This window comes from Vigna umbellata, chromosome 2 (assembly GCF_029865625.1).
Source record: "Vigna umbellata cultivar VRB3 chromosome 2, Vumbellata_1.0, whole genome shotgun sequence".
Classification (NCBI taxonomy): Eukaryota; Viridiplantae; Streptophyta; class Magnoliopsida; order Fabales; family Fabaceae; genus Vigna; species Vigna umbellata.
The window spans coordinates 51,581,101-51,599,489 of record NC_142166.1 but is presented as its reverse complement, the minus strand read 5'-3'; the positions used below and the strand labels follow the sequence as shown (position 1 = coordinate 51,599,489).

At 32.7% G+C, this 18,389-nt stretch overlaps 2 protein-coding genes across 2 annotated transcripts; both read right to left on the bottom strand.

The window, feature by feature from the left end:
• Window positions 1–498: 498 nt before the first annotated feature.
• On the bottom strand, window positions 499–5,471 carry LOC124845207 (Plant regulator RWP-RK family protein). Its single transcript, XM_047322272.2, has 4 exons — window positions 3,568–5,471; window positions 3,083–3,130; window positions 2,088–2,994; window positions 499–1,544 (listed from the first exon to the last, which is right to left on the bottom strand). The coding sequence occupies exons 1-4, from the start codon at window positions 4,486–4,488 to the stop codon at window positions 670–672; spliced, it is 2,751 nt and encodes a 916-aa protein (XP_047178228.2). The 5' UTR covers window positions 4,489–5,471; the 3' UTR covers window positions 499–669.
• Window positions 5,472–12,789: 7,318 nt separating this feature from the next.
• LOC124845211 (catalase) lies at window positions 12,790–17,098 on the bottom strand. The gene is made up of 8 exons (XM_047322280.2): window positions 16,940–17,098; window positions 16,607–16,703; window positions 15,301–15,578; window positions 14,281–15,057; window positions 14,011–14,100; window positions 13,412–13,479; window positions 13,237–13,330; window positions 12,790–13,137 (listed from the first exon to the last, which is right to left on the bottom strand). Exons 1-8 carry the CDS (start codon window positions 16,952–16,954, stop codon window positions 13,078–13,080), a joined length of 1,479 nt encoding a protein of 492 aa, XP_047178236.1. The 5' UTR covers window positions 16,955–17,098; the 3' UTR covers window positions 12,790–13,077.
• Between the last annotated feature and the right edge of the window lie 1,291 nt (window positions 17,099–18,389).

The following is an 18,389-nucleotide window of genomic DNA, read 5'->3' as shown; positions in this document are numbered from 1 at the left end:
TATTAAACTAAAATTTGTAAGTGCATCATGGATATGCATAATAGAAAATAGACAATCTTAGTGGAATAGTGATGAGGCAATAATGGAAACGACAACTACAGTACGTGATTGCTGCGTTGGATTCAACGTTCGACGAATCTCTCTGAGGTTTTGGTTAAATAAACGATGATTCAGCCAACTAAAATATCAAAATATTATTTTCCTTCGAATTATTTCCTCACCAAAACTGAACAAGTACGATAGGCTTTAACAAGTTCTGCGATAACATCATTCAGAATTTTCTATTATGTAATCGAAAATTCAACATAGTTTGAGTGTGTTTTTGCTATCACTCTTCTTTCCAATGGAATCAAACATAAAAGTACAAAAAAAACATTAAATTAGTGTTCCGTGTTCTTTTTTTTCGTTAGAAGTTCCATATCAACATAAGACCAATTTAAAAAAAATACATGCAAACCTCGTTTCAAATCAATTTTGTAGAATCAACTCAATTCTAACTGGAACAACTCAACGAGAATTAAATATCACATATCAGAATCTGATTATTGCTTAGAGCACAAGGAAGTTTATCCTTACATTCTGCTAAAATAATCACAAAAAAAGAATTATGTATTCTCTAAGACTGATTCACATACATGAAAAAGGATCTTATGATTTACAATCAATCTGTTATCTAAATTCTAAAGAACTTCTCAAACTATGACTAGAAATTTGTAGGCTTAGTTTGATGGTGGCCTTCTCAGAAGATCGACAAACATCAATGCACTCCTCTAAGTCAGCATCACAAGTGAGTAGTACCCACTCACTGTCATCATCCAAGTATTTCACATCAAATTTGCTCATTTCACTCACATTAAATCTCCTACCAATTTCCTGCACAAGATCTTCATAGCCCCAGTTCTTGGGCATCCGAAACCGAGCTTTTTCATCACCATATGTGACTTTTACTCTGTGTGCATCCACCTTGCTACTTGTTTTCAATAAGGGTCGTTCATACTGGTTTTTTGGGTGCTCACCAAGTGTTTCCTGGCTCAGTGATCTTGATAAGAGCTTTGCTTTATCCTCATTCAGGCTTTTAAGCTCTGCTTCGCTTCTGATCCTCTTCAGCGCAACATCTGCAGAATCTTCACCAGCCATGGTGGAATCTTTGTTACCTGCAATGTTGGTTGTGTGATGCTGCTGCTGTAGCTCTGACATGCTGGAGCAGGAATGGCTTGAAATGGAACTCTGACCGCAGGAGGAAGAGGGAGATTTTGATGTGCCTTCTGGACTCAATGAGCCAGGATCTGGCTGCGTGCTTATTGAGTTTGGATTATCAGTTTGATTCAAAGTTGAGAACATGCTTGTTCCTGATAAGTTTGGAGAAGCTAGTTCTGGGAAGTTTGAATAGAAGGAATCGATTTGAAATGCCCCAGAGGCACCTTGAACCGAGTCAATCACAAGTTGAAGTTTCTGTAAGGAGTGACCAACCTTTTTGATCTTTCGGGAGGGCCAACGCTTTATCCCGTGTTGCCGGCAGATCCTTTTCAAGGTTGTAGTACACACTGCAAAATGTTTAAATGTAAAGCATGCTTATATTGAAATGAAAGAGATTACTACTAGATAACCACAGAAAAGCATTGTCATATATGTATGTAATCCCAGCTTTTTCTGTTTTTCTCATATAGAAAAACCTAATAAAAACTACTGGTATAAAATAATATGCCAGAAAACTGTTCCGTATCAGATGAACTTTTCAATGAGCAAATGTGAAGGAAGTGAAACGAATCAAACTCCTTGCAAAAGTTAAAATCAACATATACTCTAGCTTCTTTAAAATGTGTCTAGTAGACACATATCAGAACGGAAAACAATGGGATATAAGGTTTAGTTCTATGTTTGGTGCACTTTATAAGAATGAAACAGTACAAGACAAGAGGTTGAAAACGTGGTTTGTGTTGGTTCTATTAGAAAGGGTGGAACAAAGTAGTATAGAATAGAATCTTTCAGTTCCATTCTGTTCTATCTGCATGGCAAACTGTACCTAGTGTTTGCACACAAAAACCAAAACAGAAAAAAAAAGAAACATGCTCTTGTACAAGACTTACCACCGATATTCTTTGCAGCATCTTTTAAGCTTCCTGCAAAATATTGTCTAAGAACTTGCAAAGTGATAGTTTTCTCTGCTTTGGCCCGTCTTCTCTCTCCCATTTTACTCATTCTCACACTTGATAAGTTACCCTGAACAGAAGTAGAACACTCCCTGACACAGTCAAAGTTTCCTTTTAAAATAGGACTTTCTTGCTGCTGCCTTGGGTCAGAGAACTTTCTACCAGTTGTTTCACTTATTTTTTCTTCAGTATCCAATGAGGCAACCGTCCCTTTATGTTGAAGTTCCTCACAAATTACAGTCCTATCAAATCCACCCTCTACAGAGGAAATCATTTCATCAATTGACAAGTTAGCTTCCTCCAATTCCTTATCACTTATAACCCGCAAGCTGTGACAAAGCTTTTGTATAATGATGGACAATGATGTGAGCATCTTTCTCTGCTCTTCACTGTCATTGCATTCTACAGGCAAGAAGAACTCTAAAACAAAGTCATCCGTATCATTCAAGATGCTTCGAAGGCGTATGGCAACAGCAGCACGCAATCCAAACAACCTTGCATGATGAGACAGTGGATAGTCTTTCTTGCTTAAGGATGTTATGTCATCTGAGAAACATGGTTGGTTGGTGACAAAAGCTCCCCCAGCAACACCTTCACCCTTCAACAAGTGGTGTTCAGTGCAAGACTCGTGAAAAGGCCTGATTTTGGGATCACCAACATAGCAAGCTTGCTCCACAGGAGATATACAAAGTAGATAATTATCTTCTGAATGCCGGCATCCCTCTTTGCCTTGTTGGACACATGGGATCCAAGTTTGAGCTAAAGGTAATCTATGCATTTCACATGCAGATCTCAACACCAGTTGAATCTCAGGTAGTACAGCTTCGTAGGACCTGTTGCATGCCTGATAAAATAAAAAAGACTTGTCACAACGAGAATTGCAAACTTAAGTTCATTAAAAATCCATCCTCTCAGTTGCCTTTTTCATTTACCTTCACATTATGAATACTTAATTGTTTTGAGCTTCTAAGATCAACAGCCTGCATGATCACGCATTCTCCAATCATCAAACTGGTGTTAATGAGTTTTTACGAGCTTTTCATATTGGGCATGTTAAGTGTTAACCACACATTTCTACTCAAATATGCAAAAAGAAAGCAACTCAATCGCAACTGACAGCAGTGAAAAGTGTAAAACATCAGATAAGCATGAAAATATGGATTCACGAGCAAAACCATGCCATATTCTGTAAAATCCTAGGGGTACCAGGGACAAAAGGGACATACCGAGAACACTTCTTGAGCATATGTGTCCCTTCAGAATCAGCAAATGCATGTTCAAAACAACCTAAGATAAAATCTCACTATTCCAAACCCTTGGTTCAACTTTTCCTGGGATATTTATTTACCTACACACTGCTATATTGTAAAAAACCAACAGAACAGAAAAAGTGATGCAAATAGGAAAGGAGAAAAACCTCAAGTGCTTTGCAAACACTCTCAAGTTCAGGAGTATAGTTGATCTGCTGAGTAGTCATCACAACCTCAATAACTCCCAAGCACATCTTGCTGCCTTGCTCAAAGATTGGTACTGCTAGTGACCCACTCACATCATACTCTTGAGCATGGTCAACTCGCGGATACTCGTCACTCCTAAAGAATCTAACATCAGGAGTCCACTCAGGAACCTTGTCTCTGAACACTCTACCAGGTAATCCTGGTAACAATTCCTTGGAGCCACCTTTCTCTGCTGGCACCAACTCCTTGACCTCACCTTCCTCCGCAGAAAACTCGTACCTCACAGAGATTTCGCGGTACTTTGCAAGGTTTACAGACCTTGAATCGAGTGAGAACAGAATATCATTAGCTGCGAGAATCGGTCTACCCCCTCTATGAACCGGCACCCATATCTGTATAAGCATGTTTTTGTTCCTATTGTAGTCTTTGATCCACATGAGAGCCCTTATTAGCTTCTCCATTATGGAAGGTCCAGGTGCAGGAGCAGGTGTGGCTGCAAACCTCCATCTTCTCACCCCTTCGGATGCTCCTTCAGTTGTAATAGTTTCAGGCTGCAACTCTTGACCACCACCAACAACAACATTAACCATGTTGTTGTTGTTGTGGCCTTCTTGTTGTGTTCCAAAAGCAGCACCCTGGGATTCGTCGTGGTTAGTCTCCAAGGCTGGCCAGGAGAATGAAGGGTCAAAGAGGGGATTGGAAAAGGAAGGACTTTGCGGCAAGAAGTCAGATCCATCAACAGAGGCTTCCAACCAGCACCCATCTAAGAAAAGCTCACCCATGTAGTCAAAATCCATTGTTGTTGTTGTTATTGTTCCATCTGGTGGTGGAGCTTCCATCATGGAAGCAGATGATGATGTCACACCACCATCTCTCATCATGGGTGGCTGCTTCACAAAAACAACGCAAGCCTCAGCTCTCAAACAGATCTCAAAATTCTTGTCTTGTCAAAAGAGAACAAACCAGGATTGGGTTGGATAATATCTGTCTTCACTCCTCAAACCTTGTCCTCTGCCCAAAGTTGTCAATAATGTCTACTACAGCAGAATATATATATATATATATATCTCTATATTTCTATCTTGCCAACGAATGATGTTCTCTTTTCTACTGAATATCTCAACAGAGTCAAAATAACATCAGTGGTGACTTTTTGCAGAACCGAGCCGAAATTTTTACACCCGCGTAGAAATAGAATATATACCCCCTTCTAAACCATGATCAAAAAGGAGGGAGCGAAAAAAAGAAGGAAGTTGGACCGGAAAAACTGTAGCAGTGCTCAGAAAGATTCTCTCCCAACAACACTACACTTTGCTGCAGATGATAAAGATTCCAGCCTTGTTGAAAAAGGAAAACAGCAGAAGGAAGCTGGGTGAAGTAAAGCTGAGAAGGAGAAAGAGAATTTGAATAACTGGACATGTAAAGATTCTTGAAGATACCCAACTTGCGTTTTCATTTTTTATTATTTTTATTTAATTTGTTTGCAGTTTGCACACTCCACTGTTAGCTGTTTACTATAATGTCCCCCCCACCCTAGTCCATGCTATTGCTAACCCCAAAATAATAATATAAAAAAGACGAAAAAATAGAAGTTGAACAGAGCAGGTAGTAAAGTAGGGAAAAGATTTTGAGTGGTGAAAATGAATGAGTGGGAGCAGAAGAGAAGAAAAAAAAGGTTTGATCTTGGAGAAGTAGCAGCAGAAAGCATTTGTATAACAGTACTGTCAGCAGAAGGAGCCACACAAAGGTGATGATTCCAAGCAAAGGGGGAGAAGATACTGATGCAGTCCCAACCCATTTCTCTCTCTACCTTTGGAACTCTCGTTCTCCCGTTAAAGTCAAACCACAAACCCAACAAAACTATGCTCAAACACAACACAATCATACATTTTAGTCTTGTACTTCAACTATCTTAAAGTTAAACATGTCTTTATTACTTAATATTTTTAATAAAAATTAATTTCTTTTCAAATTTTTAAATTAATTTAAATTTTTTTTATGTTAAAACGCTTAATTCTTTTAATTAAGTTTTAATAAATTTATTTAATATTTCAAACATATTTTTAACTAATAAAATTTAATTAAAAACACTAAATTTACGTATTTTTTAAATTAAAAAATTAAATTTGATGAAAGTTTAAAGAAACAAAAATATATTTAATCCTCGTATCTTTTCTTTTTATATAATTTATGATAAAATGTATAAATATATAAATAATTTCAGGAAAATTTGAAATCCCTCATAAAAGTAGTGGAACTTTTTATGGAATTCTTAAGCACTTTTTGACCTAAATTTCTTGAGGAAATTGTATTACTCTAGCTTGGTGCAACTACATTATTTTTTGTCGTTTTTTTTATTGTGATCCTAAAATAAGTTGTATTTGGTGGAATCAGAATCTTTGGGAGAGTGGGTTAAAGAAGTGTTGAACATTGGCCACTATCTCTGCAATTTGTCGATTCCTTTTCCATTGGTTGTTTCAGCAGAAAGCCCCACAAATCTATTAAAATGCAATTTATAAAATAAATAATTGTGGCTCACGCTCGTGTGGGACCCGTGGCCTTTTGTTTTTTGACTTTACTTAAGGAAGATGACCTCAATTACATAAATAATTAGTTTTCTCTATAACATTTCATTATGAAAATTTATATTGTTTTTTATTAACATTCTTAGTTGCTTCCAACTATCTCCAAAATGTTATTTTATAATATTCATCAATAATTTTTAAATAGATTACTTATAACAACTCAGTTAATATTATGCATCAATAATTTCAAGTGTAATGTAAATCATAATTAAATCTTAAAAAAAATATTTATCCTTGTGCAGAAAATATTATTTTCTCATATTATTATTTTTTTATATTATTATATTTTAATAATTTTGTTAATTCTAGCATTCAAAACTATTCAAAAAATTATTTATCCACCTTGTATGACTTCGTTTCTTTGGATTGACAATTCAATGCAAAGATTTTTTTTTTCTTTTCAATAATTCATCTAGAGGCAGCTGATTTTCTTTCATCAATTTTTCTTAATTATAAAAATCCATGTTTTATCAAGAATTTTCAATATTTATGTATCCGATACATGGACTGAGTTCAAATACTTGAAAAATACACTATCTTCTTTCTAGATACCTGCAATTCAAAACTTTTGCATGGAGTAAGAAACATAACATTTGTCCTATAAATGAAACTAAATATGGAACTGAATTACCTTTTTCTGGAACTGTGTGTTCTTTATAGCTTTTTATTGTAAAGAAGAAAATAAATTAATCATTTTATACTATTATTTAATTCTTTGAAGAGACAAAGTTTAGTAAATTATAAAGATTCCCTTGATGTTGCTAAATGATTAATAATTAAAAAAATTATATATATTTTTTAGTTTTTTAATTTTTAATAAAAATTAAAATAAGTCTCCTCTTAATTTTTTGGATTAATTTATTTTTTAATTTTAGAATGATATGAATTTAATTTTTTAATCAAATTTGATTATTAAACTTAGATGAGATTTTAAATATATTTTCCAATTAACATTAAAAAAATATATTAAATATAATGTCATTCTAAAAACATATTTAATCATAATATAAAATGATAATAAACTAGTTTTTTCTAACATAAATTACAAAAAATATAATTGATACGTTTTAATTTGACACTTTTATTGTGAATCGTACAGGATGATTCTATTTTAATACACAAAATTTACTTTCTGAAAAGAACTTAATTAACTAAAATGGTTTCATTTTACCGTTAACAAATTTTAACTAACAATTTCTCATTTTCAATAACGTGAGGAGAGCGCGGACCGAGTCACGCTCATGCATTATAAAAAAGAAAAATGTTTGATTTGCATATTATGACGTGTGATCATCAGAATTTCTTCAAATTTTATTACCAGATGTACAAAGATCTGAACTTTTAGCATGAATCTTGAATTTTCCATTGAATCATCACAAACTACTGGTAGTATTTTTAAGGATTATTTCTAAGGATTACGTGTCATGTTTCATTGACAGAAGTTATACATGTCGGAGTGAAACAGACATTAGTAGTTGTTTATTGCAGTTTAAGTCATGAGAAAAGAACAAATATTTAGTAAATTTTAACACGATTAAAAAATTAATTTAAAATTGATTTTCCGTCACGGTATGTGGAAATAAAATATTTAAATGGATTTGAAATGTTGCAGGGCATAACTCCTCCATAATCACACAGGGAAACGAGATCATGGTGAAGATTTGATGATATGCTCAATAACAGTAAGAATCGAATTCTTACATTTTATAATTTCAGCATAATTATCATGGGTGATTTAAATAAATAAAAAAAATAATTTAAAAAAGGGAGGAAAATAAGAGTGGTCCATTTTCAAGGTGAGGTGGAAATATTTGTTTATTAAGAAATTGGTGGGTTTGCGTTTAGGAGTGAAAATGGTAAGTTGATAAAGAGATTCCCAGTGATATAATTTAAATATTAGGGTTTTAAATACCAAAATTGGAATAAGAATCCATCCCCACCAAATGTTTTTAATTGGTTTGACGCGAAAGAGATCCAGAAGGGTGAGATCCACTATCCACCACAAATTCGGACAACCATAATATTCGGTCTCAAACGGCAACCCGAACCGAATCCTCAAAATCAAAACCGATGTCACTTTCTGTGCTGGAAACATGACGTCCAAATAATAATTAATTTCATTTTATATGCACCAACTATATTAATAATAATAAACAATAATAATAATATTATTATTGTTATCGCTTTTAATTTTAGGGTTTGGTTTGGATGTATACGGCATTCAGGGTAGCATACTAGCATGTGATGTACTTCTGCATGTACTATAAAATGTTGTTACTGATTTTGCTTTTGCTGCATGCAAGCAGACATCATAGGAGTGAATAAAAATATGGATAATAATATTTTGATAATAATTTTTTTATAATATTTTAATATTATTTATGTATAATCATGTGATTAATCTAAAATTATTTTACCATCAATAACAATAATCATACACATAAAAAAATAGACCAATTACTAAATGGTACATAAATAATATTAAAATATTATTAAAAAATGTTGTCTTAAAAATATATTGAACATAGTTTTGTTTTTACATTGTTCGAGGTTTAATTATGTTTTACTTGAAAAAATAAAACTTATTTTGTTTATTAGAAAAACGATTTTGATAAATATTTGATGTAAATTAAGAAGCATGTTTATATGTAGATGGCAATGAAATGTTTAATGGGATTTGTGTAGAAAATATATGAAATGAAATAAAATAAAATAGTTGAATTAATAGAAAAATGATGGTTGGATTGAAGGAGTAGAACGGGACCATGAGCCAAGTTGTAGGAGAGGCCAAAATGGTAGTGCTGTTGTTGTTATTGTTTTCCAATCTCTATCGAAACGACGTCGTTGATAGGATCATTACTCCTGCGTATCAAAACACAACCATAGAATCCTGATCGGTGTAACCAAGCTGGTGACGTTAACCGACTAAGACACGTTCCTTCTGTGTTTTTGATGGGGTGTTGCTCCCTCCACCACCACAGCCTTCTCCCTCCACCTTTCCTTTATTATTTTGCCTCTCAGTAAAATTTTATTTTTAGAATTATTGTTTTTTAATTTTACTCATTTATAACATATTTCACTGATAACCTACGTAGTTCCTTGTATGAGTAAAATATTTTTCTGCAAAGCTCAGTGATCGTGAAAAGAATTATCAAGCAATCTTCCTCTTGCTTTCGGTGCAGTACGTGGTGCAGTGCGTTTGTGGTGTAATGTGCTTGTCGTGGTTCCTCTCCAGGTACGTAGTCATAATCCTTCCAATAATCCTAAACCCTAAACCCTTCCAATAATCCTTCCAATAATCTTTCCAATAATCTTTTAACCCTAAAACGTAAAATGAAAACGAAGCCTAAACGGATGACATCCTTCAACGGATGACATCCTTCAACGGATGTCAACATCCGTTTAAGGCAAAACGGATGTCGACATCCGTTTCGCCTTAAACGGATGTTGACATCCGTTGAAGGATGTCATCCGTTTTGTTTTAATTTTATGTTTCTGTTATTATTTTATTAGATATTTTAATATTTTGATTTATTATTTTTGAATATCTTTTTAATGTATTTTAATAATGTATATTTATATTAGTTTATATTTAAATATTAAAATATTAAAATAATAAAAATAAAAAATTTTAACTTTAAGGATATAATTAAAATTAAAGATAATTGGAAAAGTGGAGGGAGAAGGCTGTGGAGGTGGAGGGAGCAACACCCTTTTGATGGAACAGAAAAAAACATTATAGGCCCAACTAAAAGTTCACCCAGGCCCATCAGTGGGCCCAAAGGTTCTCCCAATCATGTTGCTCGTAACTAACTATAAAGGACAGGTGTTCCCCCAGGATTGGATGGATGAAATGATATAATTAGATTCTGTAGCGATGGAGAAAGGTTCTGGATATTCTTCTACACTTAGAATGTTCCTAATTCCTTCTAAAATTAAAAAAAAAAAGAGGAGAAAGTATAAAGTTGTTTCAAAGTAATGGGAAACAAGAAGAAGAAAAGTTTGTGAGTAATTTTAATTAATTAAAGAGATAAGATAGAATAATTTAAAAAAACATGTCTTACACAGGTTGAATCATTACATTTGGACTAAAACTAACTGTAGATCAGTAGACTAAAAATTATTAAATATCTTATTAAATTTATAATTATTATTAAAGCATCTTATTGAACTGAGATTCTATTTCATACGATTTTTGTAATCCATGAAACTAAATTATAATTAGTAAAAATTTAAGAAAATAACTAAGACTAAACTAGATAATGTTAAAATATTTTTTAATCAGTATAAAATCAAATGTTTTATTTTTCATATTTAAACGTGAAGAAGATATTTGGAAGAGAAAATATAAAGTGTGAAGAGAGATAATGTGAGAAGAGGGTATTTGAACAAATTTTCCTGGATTAACTATGCAATCCGCAGTCTTGGTGAGTGCCTATTTGCATGTTTTTTGTATTTAGTGCCTATTTGCATGTTTTTTGTATTTTTTTTACTGTTATTGCTTTCTGCATTTCTGGAATTACTTACTGCATTTCTGGAATTACTTACTGTACCCTCAGAATATTAGAAAAAGATTTAAACATTCTTCATCGCTGCATCACATCATTCAACCACTGTCATCGCTTTGGTTACCATCACCTGTCGCACTGCTGCTGCGTGGGAAGAGAAGAGAGAAAGCAAGCTCCAGAAGAAGATGAAAGAAAATGCAGAAAAGGTTTTGAAAAGTTTTTCAGAAACATATTTCGTGCTTTTGGAAAATCTCTTTCTAGAACATATTTAATATAAGATTGTTCTTAAAGACATTATATGAGTTCTAAACAGATTTTTCCAAAAATCCCGTTCAAGAAAATTTATTCTGGAACACATTTCATATATTCTGAAAATTATGTTTCGAAAATTTTGTTCCGGAAAATTGTTTTGAATTTTGAAAAGCTTGTTCCAAAAGTTTCCGGAATATGTAATCGGAAGTTACATTTTTCTGAAGGGGAAAATGGTTATTTTAAGAAAATTTGAAGGGATGCACGTAGGCGGTGCAGGAAGCAAAAGCCTATTTTTCACGTGTTTATATTTTAGGTTTATATTTTAGATAATAATATTTTTGATAACATTTTAACATTAATTACGTTTAATATTAGATCCAAAATTACTCCACAATCAATAATAATAATTATAAATATTAACATAGACCAACCACAATCACAAAAATTAAAATATTATCAAAATATTATTATCTTTATATTTTCCCTTGCAGAACTTGTGAGTTAAATGAACTTTACTTTTGGAATTCGTAAGTTATCTTACGAGAATATAATCAAGTTCAATTTAATTAAACATTTGATTAGGTGTGCATTATTTAATGAATTAAGTATGTTAGTATAATGTAAATAGATATTAGAAAATCTTAATAAATCTTTTGGAACGTGTATCGATTTGTTTAATCAAGGAATTTTGGGTACCATTTTCAAAAAATTAAAATTGTTTAAAATATGAGTTGCGCATACATGTTTTTAATAATACAAATTTGTTATTTATGTAGATGCAAGATTAAATGGCATATCCAACTCTAATTGTAAGATAAAAATATCGTGTTTTGTGAAGAAGGAGAACCTTTTTATTGAAAAGTGAAATAATAATTATCTCAAGAATTATAATAGTTTAAACAATAATTAAGAAACCACTATTATCTTTTATTATTATTTTTACTCTAAATAAACTTTTATTGGAATATATGGTGAATTAATCTTTTTACTTAACCAAAACGATGTTCAACAGGTGATAATCCATGGTATTAAATAAAAATAAAAATAATAATTTGTTACACCGCTTGCTTCATTCACTGTTTTATGTCAAGTAAATAAGATTTTATGGATGATAAAATTCTTCAAACCAAAATTTATAGCTTCATAGAATTATCAGAGTTGCATAAATAAATAAGTAACAAAATGGATGAGCTTGGGAGATTCTTCAATATTTTAAGAGAACACTTGCAAGAGGTAAATGAAAACGGTGAAATGAGAAAATGAGAAGATAGATGATAAAAGGGGATCCTCATCATCACCAACCAGAACAGAGAATTAGGACAAAGCCTAAGTTCAGTTTTTTTAGATGTTTTTGGTGTCTTCGATTAAAATCAGTGTCACTTTAAATGTATGTGACAAATTTCAGTGTTGTTCCAAAGTTGCTCCAATTGTTATTAAATATAACACAACAAGCACATTAAACAAATATCGTATTTAAATTTTGTGCAAAAATAAATAAACGGGAATAGACTTCAACAGTGAGGCTTAAATAAGAGGCAAATGTAAAAGAAAAATAAAAGAAACGAGTTTGCATGAAAATGAGAGTTTAAGGCTCAAAGCTATCTACCAGGAAGAATGGAAGTTCTAATCAACACAAGCCACCCTACAAATTCATGCTGACATTTTGTTATTGGTCGATTTTCATTTTGAATTTTGAACAACCTTTAAACAATAATATGAAGCAGCTTCATTGGACCCATTGAGCCTCTAATCTAAATTTCCAGCTGATCATGTCAGAGTATGCCTAACAATTGAATCATATGTGCTTAGATGTATATATGGTAATAAAAGTTTAGAATAACTTAAAATTATCGTTATTATTTTTATTTAATACTTTCTTAATAGAATAGCTAGGAGGAACACAGTCCACAACAGTAGCAGGGAAACATGCCGATAAGGTAAATAAATACTAACACACAAACGGCATCAAGATAGCTCAACGAGTTGCATGCATGGAGACCTATGAGTTATACAACATAATAATGCAAGAAAAAGATTAGTCCTTCCAAAGGTTTCAAAATCACATTCTTATCGTACCCTTTACACGACTGCAACTCTTGCAATCATTCTGCGGTTGGTAACAACATTAAATATTTGGCCTCATGTTCAGATGAGATGCTATCTTTTGGCCAAGAGAACGGTCAGCCTGCACGACAATTCCAAGAACATCATGTGAGCAAACCATACCCAGTAGTTCATACACTGCTAAATTAACACGTCTAAAGTTTAGATCTCATTATCTCACCTGAGACCAGTATGATATCCAGACACTGCGGATTTCATGGGTGACACGTGGGTCAGATAAAGCATCAACCCATCGGCGGATAAATCTATCTTGCCTGCACAGAAATAGGGAACCCGACATTAGACATCACCAAACATATTTCGCATTGATAATATCAGTAGTTTATAACAGGAACCTGTCAGGTGCCCAAGATCGGAATCTCTCTCCAGCCTGCTTGAAGTTATTCTCCTTCTCAATTGCATTCTGCATTAAGAAGTAGAGTTGTTCATTCATTCTTGCACTAATTAATATCGTCAGCATTTCAACAGTTTTACCAGAGCTATTTATTGTTTTTGAAAATCTTGTCATTTGTTTATTAAGCATTAATCTCTTCTATCCAAAAGCAATGCTAAAAAAGAACACAACCTAATCTTGTAATTTGTTTCTTCTACAATGAAGAAACATTTAACCATGTTATGGGTCCACTCCACTTCTTTGCTTCCTTTATTGTCAGATCAATTTACACAACATATTTTTGCTCAGCAACAGTATTTTGTCTAACAGATTAGAATAGAAAAACATATCAAAGCAATGCACGTTTTGACTAATGCTTTGAAGTTTGAATTTTCAGAAATTTTTATTAGTAACTCTAGAATGCGTAATATGGTTTCATAGTTTCTTAGACAAACAAAAACTGAAAGGAACTATGCAATCAAAACTGAAACTCATGGCGGGTGGATTCCTTTGCTAACAGGTGCTCCACATTTGCATATTACCCAATTGATAAAATCTAACCTTTTCACGCCTTCCAGAGCAGATAGCAGGAGGTATGGGGAACCTTTCTGCATGACGAACAGGATCATACCTTGAGGGGAAGTAATTGACCTATAAATTGGCAGAATTTAGTCCCAAGAAAGAAATGTAATAATAACTGAAGAATTGTAGCAACATCACCCAATCGGGATGTGCGTGAATAACTTAACAACAATAATTTAGTTAACAATGCAATCGGCTTTTCATGCAGGAAAAAATACGAGAATATAAAGAGTTAAAACTTTAACCTACCTCCTCATCCCTGTGGATGAAATTCATGAAACCTTCATGGTGATTGTTGTGGTGAGCACACTTGGGAGCATTGGCAGGAAGTTGCAGATAGTTTGGTCCAAGCCTGTGCCTCTGTGAATCAGCATAAGAGAATATCCTGGTTTGAAGCATCTTATCATCAGAGTAATATACACCAGGAACTATTATGGCAGGGCAAAATGCAAGTTGCTCATTCTCAGCAAAGAAGTTATCTATGTTCTTATTCAGGACCAAGCGACCAACAGGCTGCAAGGGTATAATGTCCTCGGGCCAAGTCTTAGTTACATCAAGAGGGTCAAAGTCAAATTTGTCTTCGTGCTCAGGATCTATTGTCTGAATGAATAGTTTCCACTCAGGATAGTTACCAGCAGCAATCGAATCATGAAGGTCTTGTGTAGCATGGCTATGGTTGGCTCCTCCCACCTTAATGGCCTCTTCCTCCAATAGACACTTCACACCACTCGTGGTCTTCCAGTGAAATTTCACATACAGTGCTTTCCCAGTGTTGTTGATCAGGGTATATGTGTTAACTCCAAAACCATCCATATGCCTGTAATCTTGTGGAACACCCAAATCATCAAATAAAAAGGAGAACATGTGAAGGCTTTCCGGAAAGTGAGAGAAGAAGTCAAGGATCCTCCAATTCTCCTGGATGTGGTTCTTAGGGTTGGGTTTAAGAGCATGGACCATATCTGGAAACTTCATGCCGTCACGTACAAAGAAGACGGGAAGGTTGTTTCCAACAAGATCAAAGTTACCCTGTTTCACAAGGCAAAATTAGGAATAATGTACAATACCAAAGCACTACTACTGCCATATATCTTTAAAGGTTAAACTAAATATTTGATTCTTCTAGTTGTTCCTGCACAAGAAAATTTTAAGTTTTAGCTCTACGATGAGCTTAGTTTTAAACATAATATTTTTCAACAATAGCAGCTGAAATGTTTGGGAAAATATTTCCTAAACATGTTCTAAACATGCAATATGTTCATTAATCTATACCTCTCTGGTGTAAAATTTCACAGCAAAACCTCGAGGGTCCCTCAAAGTTTCAGGGCTACCACGCTCATGGATGACAGTTGAAAAACGGACAATTACTGGTGTCTGAACTCCAGGAGCTCGAAGGAAATCTGCACATGTCAGGTGAGAAACGTCATGTGTGACCTCAAAGAAACCCTTTGCACTAGCACCCCTGGCATGGACAACACGTTCTGGGATCCGTTCCCTGTCAAAGTTTGCAAGCTTTTCCACCAGATGATAATCCTCCAGGAGAATTGGACCTGCCAAAATCGATAAAATAATATTCATTCGAATTCACTACAGATATACAACAGTGTGACAAACACATAAATAAGCCAACACCCCATCGGCACCCTCGCAAAAGTATAGAAAAAAAGGACCGAAATCTCGTAATCTTTTTCCACGTAATTGTAACTAACAAGTTGCAACGTAGATAAGTGAAATCAAAGTTTAAACTCTACATAGACATACAATCTCTGTGATAGAAACAGTGCAAAGAATCATTACATGCTAGAAGGATTCTATTTGGATAAACTTTTTCGTAAATCGTAATAAGGAAAACAAATATGAAAGAAAATTAAACAAGTTTCCCCCATTAAACTCAAATTAATTTATGCATAAAATAAAATCAACTTTTGGTAAAACTAAATTATAGCACTTTTACAAATTAATTAATGTATAAACTAACCTATGCCAAATGGAAGAAACTTAGTTCATTTTTTTTCTCTTTTTTCGGGGAAAAAAGGATTTTAGTCTATACTTTTGGTTAAACATGGTTAAGATCCCTATATTTTTAAAAATTGATAAATTTATTATTCTTCCATAGATTTTACTTCCTCCTTCCTAAAAATTCAACATCTTTCTAAAGTTAGGAGAATCTAAATACACATATTTTTAAAAAATTCAAAGACCAGATAGAAGAGTACATGGACCTTGATCACGTTTAACCGAATATTCAAGAACTAAAAGCAAGCAGTGTATACATGCTTGTTGAAAAGTTTTTCAGAACATGGCTTAGATGTTGCATTCTGAATATTCAGTGAACTGTAACTACCAAGGGAAATAACCAACTGTCAAAACCAGACTTAGCTATAGTCTATACATACTCATTCACACGGTCCACACATCCTGCACTAATAGCCTTCAGAACACAATAAAGCCAGCAAAATAATATTATTTACTACGATTATACTTCCCTGGCACACAAAAACTTAGAGTTGAACAATTCCAGCAAACAAAAAATCATTCAAATGCCGTGATTAAGCAAAATTTCAGCTAGGATCGATACCTCTAGTTCCAACAGTTAAAGAGTTGTTGTTGTTCCAAACAGGAGCACCAGAATTTGTAGTCCAGAAGGGAGAATTAAAAGCGCTGGATGGCCGGTGCTGCATCACACAAAGCACCAATAAGCAAACAGAGTCTAATAACCGATTCACACCACAGTAATTGCTCCACGAAGCGCAAATTTCAAAGAGTTCACAAGTTATAGTTAACAATCAAGAATGGAACACGTTGAGATAAATGAAACGGCGAAACCGAAGAAGATTTGGTGAGTTTACTATGGTGCAGTGCAGTCGGAAAACATTAGGCAATAAAAGAAGAGAATAGCGAATGGCAATACCTTGTAGGGATCCATGGTAACGGATGAGACTGAGAGACGAAAGAAGAGGATGAGAATGAGATTAGGAAAACGGCAACTCTATTTCGTTTCGTGTGGCAATCGCGAGTCTTACGGCCTTATAAAGACATTATTTTCTTTTTCTTTTTCTTTTCTGATATTTCATACTTGTCTTTTATTTTTTAAATATAACATAATTATTAATTATCAATGAATTTCTGTGAGACACGAGACATAGCCTCGTTGGAAGACGGGAAAGGAAAAATGACAGAAGATAATGATAATATTTTTAAATAAAGAAAATATTAAAAAGTCCGATTTTAAAATTTAAATTGCCATCTCCGATTCTTCAAGAACAATTAATAATTATCCATGAGATATAACATTCTGCGTGTATTATCTAAACTTATTGAGAGAGGAAAAATGAAGCAAGATAGCCTATTTCAATTATTATGCTTCTCACAAGGAATTATATTACAAAAAAGTTTATATTAAACTTTTACTGACATTAGAAAAACATGCTCACGTATACCAATCTCTTCAAAGATGTTCTAGAATAGAAATGAGATAATAAAAATATCAAGTGTTTATCAATACCCATAAATAAAATGAATAAAATTCATAATTAATTCCGTAAATATTTATTATTTATGATAATAGATACTAAATATTTTAACACTTATTTATAAATTGATTGGATATGGATATGTATTTGTAGATATCTATTACAAAAAGAAGAAATTAAATTTATCAACTTAAATTTAATTAAAATTAAAACTTAATATATTTTATTGGGATAAATTTTAATTTATATTTAATTTAATTATATTATATTTTATATATTTATTTAATTTTATTTTAAAATTTTATAAAATACATGTGATGAATATTAACATATATCGGACAAGTATGAAAAAAAATAATAGATAAATACTTTTATTGTTAATTGGATAGTGCATAAATATGATTTATATCTAACCTGTTACCATTCTTAAATATGATATTGATATCTTCAATTTCTTATCCTCCAAAATTATTCAGATCAACAAAGAAGAAAAATTATGCGCAGAGTATAAATACTTCAATAGTAAGAACTTGAAGAAAATAAAATTCTTGTTATATATTATTTTAAAAATATATATGGTAATTTATTTTGAGATTCATCTAAATAATTAATATTTTTTTTCTTTAATGAACTTGAAAATTAAATTGGTGTTATAAAGTTAATGATAATTCAAACACACGAAATAATTGTTTTACCTCCTTCAGACTTCTGAGTTCTTGGAAATAAACAATCTTTCTTTTCTTTCCACGAATTCCATTTTTTTAATGTGTAAGAGTGAATATATATATATATATATATATATATATATATATATATATATATATATATATATATATATATATATATATGCACGTTTATCTAAAAGAAGAACATTTATTTCTATGAAAG

What these genes read in the sequence shown, in the direction of transcription:
- LOC124845211 (XM_047322280.2), bottom strand. An exon ending in GCTCTGGAAGGCGTGAAAAG is followed by an intron (nt 13,480 to 14,010) that starts GTTAGATTTTAT and finishes TTCTTAATGCAG; the next exon opens with AATGCAATTGAGAAGGAGAA. An exon ending in GGATATCATACTGGTCTCAG is followed by an intron (nt 13,138 to 13,236) that starts GTGAGATAATGA and finishes ATTGTCGTGCAG; the next exon opens with GCTGACCGTTCTCTTGGCCA.
- LOC124845207 (XM_047322272.2), bottom strand. Translation starts at nt 4,488, where the DNA reads ATGATGAGAGATGGTGGTGTGACATCATCATCTGCTTCCATGATGGAA. An exon ending in TAAGTATTCATAATGTGAAG is followed by an intron (nt 2,995 to 3,082) that starts GTAAATGAAAAA and finishes TTATTTTATCAG; the next exon opens with GCATGCAACAGGTCCTACGA. An exon ending in TGCTGCAAAGAATATCGGTG is followed by an intron (nt 1,545 to 2,087) that starts GTAAGTCTTGTA and finishes AACATTTTGCAG; the next exon opens with TGTGTACTACAACCTTGAAA.